We start from the raw sequence: 3,783 nt of genomic DNA, 5'->3' as shown, positions 1-3,783 counted from the left end.
AACATAAGGAACAATCAGATCTCTGATATCAGATGGAGCTTGGCCATTTAAGGCTTTATATGTATATATTATATGTCATTGACATAAAAGTGTAGAAAAATAAAAAAATAATGAATTTTAAAATTATAATTTCACCTGTTGCCAATATATATTTCGAGAATATGTTGGTATTTATAGTAAAATACTACTTATTATTTTAACACATGTAAAGCATAAGGTGTCTTGCATGTTTAAATCATTATAGATTATTTATTAGTCTGTTTATCTATAAGAATGCTGAGTCAGAAATCCCAAACACAATTCCCGCAGGGTGGATACCACTGGCTGGCTGTGCTGGTGTCCGTTTGTGTTACCGATCAGTCATCGCCCCATTTTCATGTTCCCCTGTAGATGCTGATTCCACACCCACCCAATAGAAATAAAAATGTTGTTTTAGGATCAGCTTTCTCAGTCAAATAAATTCTATTTTATTATGAAACAGATGGAATGTGCTAATGGACTACTGTTACACTACGCCCTCTGGAAACCCAAATGACGAGCTTCGCTATGACCTTTTCTTCAGGTAACTCGAAACATTTGGAAAGGTGATTTAATTATTTAGAGAAGTCTTTTCTAACTTCCACCAATTTATTTCTCTGTCACAGCTGTGATAAGGACCCACAGACCACTGTCTTTGAGAATGGGAAGAGCCAAATGGGACGCTTTGCCTTTGAAGTATTCCGCTTTGTGAAGCACAAGAACCAGAAGATGTCCACTGTGTTTCTGCACTGTGTTACAAAGCTGTGTCGAGCGGACGACTGTCCCATGCTTATGCCAGTGAGACCAACTCAAAGCACCTATGCACAACATAAGCCTCTTTCCCACTAAAAAATAGCAAATTAACGTTAGTTTTTTTTAAACGTGGGTTGACCTGCCATCAGTTGCCATTTAGATCCCTTCCGACTGGCACTAAAAGATTGTCTAACCCCTCATTGGCAGCTGCATGGCCTCTTTTCCCCCGCCGCTGTGTGTCTGCTGACACCATCATCCTGGGTTAACATTGGTGATATCACCAGTATGACAGAAATCAGGAAAGTAAACAATGGAGAGCAACATGGAGGGAAGCCAGGCCATAGTCCATATGCTATATTGTTTCGCTCTATTATGTGTCTGAATCCCTCTCACCAGAGCTGCTCCATGTTTACTGAATGTAAACAGAGCTGTTTCTGCTTATTAGATTAGAAGCGACTGTGTGTTGACATCCGTACGTTGCGTTCAATGGTATCACGTAATTTAGCAGGTCAACCCCGGTGTTCCCAAAACATGCTGATCAGAGCTGGGTGATTTGAACGTGGATCGCTTGCCGAGTTGGTTGACCCGGGTAGACACGCATCAGTGAGCTGTTCCCATGGCAACTAAAAGCAGATTTTTCCCGGGTTTAAACGGGTTTTCCGGCCAGTGGGAAAGGGGAAATAACGACTTTAGAAGATTACTTAAACAAAGTACAGTTATTACTACAACAGACATTTACAACATGTGAACCGCAAGGAAAGACATTATCGCTCACCTTCACAACATCCAGCACATGCATCTAAATTAAGAGCCTATTGCAGAACTAGATAATAATATTTGTGAGGGCATCTCATCATATTAAAAAAGTTAAACAGAATACAGGAGTGAGGGGGTACTTTCCACTGGAATGGTTGAAATGAGAACAAATCCTAATTAGCAAATTCTTGGCAGGCTTATTTTGCTGTCTCTTTATTGGCAGCAAGTTACTTTAAAAGATTATTCAATCATGTTGAATAAGCTACGCTTTTAACATGTAATGTTGCAGTGCTGCATTTTTCTCTATCATTCAAGCTAAGGCAAATGTATTTGTATAGCTCATTTCAGCAAAAAGAGAACTTAGTGTTATTTATATGATGAAAACATGAGAAAAAAATTTGCATCGCGTGGGCAGGATAAGGGAAAGCAAAGCTGAACTAAATTGATTGTGCTAAACTCAACTCTCATCCAAATCCGGATATTTAAACTGGGGCAAGAGAATGCCTCGCCCCCTCAAAGTTAACCTGAGCAAAGTAACTGAACATAACACACAGCAGCCTTAAGTGGCCCAAATCCAATTGTTTGTTGCATAAGGAATGGAAAATCCCTTTATTGTCCCACAATGGGGAAATTCTGGTGTTTACAGCAGCAAAAAGATTATAGAAAAAATAGTCACACAAATTTTGACTTTAGAAAAATGTAGCATTCATCCCACCTGAACCTCATTGTGAAGAAGGTGTGGGGTTATAATCCAAACTTGTGACCTCTCAAAGACTGTGTAGGCAAGTGGTTTAACCCTCAATCTCCCCAGGTTGTCAGGCCAGAACAATGACGATAGACGTCAATTGCACTCATGCCACGCTTTAGTGACGCTGTGCTGATTAAGATGAGAATTATTGTTTGAGCTTCTGATTGTGGTTTATGGTTGCTCTCATGGACATTTAAACCCTTCTGAAAAGAAGATTTGAAAGTCCACAACAAAATGTTGCTGTCTGATGACCTTTACCTGTGAATTAACGAGAGATGATTGAACTGGAGAGAAAAGTGAGCTCTGATTGGTTGTTTCCTGGTAGCCAAGTTTCATAAACTACTATAGGTTGATAATGCTTTCAAAGTGTTTAGAAACAAAGAAACATCAAAATCTTATGAACATCATTAATACTCAACAAAGGTCACTATTCAACGTCTTGCTATGCAGAAGCTGGAAAAAAACCAAACAAAACCCATGGTGGACGATAATGCAGAGAACAGTCTTTATTTTCAAACATCTTGAAAAGATCGTGTTGTTAATGAACTGGGTGAGGTTGGTGAAGAAATGAAAGATCCCTACATGTGATCCAGCTCTGTGTTTACTTCCAAAAACAAAGCCATGCTTGCTTGTGACGTCATTACGTCCTCTACTGCGCCTAAGGCTCTGCTGCTCATTGGGCTAAAGAGACAAAGATTTTCTCCTGTCTGTCTCCAGTCAGCAGAAAGCCCAAACCCTCCCATCAACAGCCACATTGCCAGTAAGCCTACACAAAGTCTGCCTAGCAACCAGTGCCAGATTGCTCTCTGAAAACAGCACCTGGTTGGTTAAATCAACCTGAAAATGCCTTGCTGTTCATTTCCAAATGTCAGCCTCTTAGTGGAAGCATTCCTCCATCACATGAGCACAGATAGAATTGAGTGACTGATGGATAAGGCAGATTGAGGTGATGAGACTTTTAGACAGTTTTTACTAAGCTTTCCACACCAAGGTTCGGTAGTTTCAAAAAATTTCAAAAAACCATCAACTGGACATTGTTTCCAAGTTTAAAGATATTTGGATTGAGAAAGCTTCCTGGAGGGGAAGCAAAATGTCTTCAAACCTTGGAAACCAAGTCCAGTGGATTGTTTTTTAAACTTTTACGGAAAGTTTCTCTTCCCATCCAGGAAGCTTTTTCAATTTAACATGTCAGAAAATGCGTTGAGTACAAGGCTTTATACAGTAGCCCAACAAACCCTTTTGTTGTATAGAAACATGCAAATTGAAGAGTGTAGCGTTGAAGGGAGCCTCCCCCCCCACACCGGTAAGGAGGAATAATTAAGGCAGACCACTTCCCCATACTTGAATTTCTGGACGGAAAAATTTGTATAATGCCACGTTATCACCGGACGCAGCAAGAGCAATAAAATCGTGTCTGCTGCTTCATTTTTGCTGCTTGTACCAGTTAGTTCTGATGGGCGGCTGAAGCAGCTTCGCTGCTCTGGCTGCGAGGTGAAAAAGTGTGTCTG

General features: G+C 40.3%; 1 protein-coding gene across 1 annotated transcript in view; it reads left to right on the top strand.

Annotated features, from left to right (window-relative positions):
* LOC107089871 (zona pellucida-like domain-containing protein 1) overlaps positions 1-3,783 on the top strand; it is a 27,423-nt gene that overhangs the window by 4,239 nt on the left and 19,401 nt on the right. Inside the window, exons 4-5 of the mRNA XM_015382892.1 lie at positions 482-562; positions 645-816. Coding sequence (XP_015238378.1) covers positions 482-562; positions 645-816 — 253 coding nt within the window. The remainder of the gene's footprint in view (positions 1-481; positions 563-644; positions 817-3,783) is intronic.

The sequence above is a fragment of the Cyprinodon variegatus genome, unplaced genomic scaffold (assembly GCF_000732505.1).
Source record: "Cyprinodon variegatus isolate N-32 unplaced genomic scaffold, C_variegatus-1.0 Scaffold269, whole genome shotgun sequence".
Lineage (NCBI taxonomy): Eukaryota > Metazoa > Chordata > Actinopteri > Cyprinodontiformes > Cyprinodontidae > Cyprinodon > Cyprinodon variegatus.
Note: the sequence above shows the minus strand (reverse complement) of the source record. Positions and strands in the feature narration are given on the sequence as shown.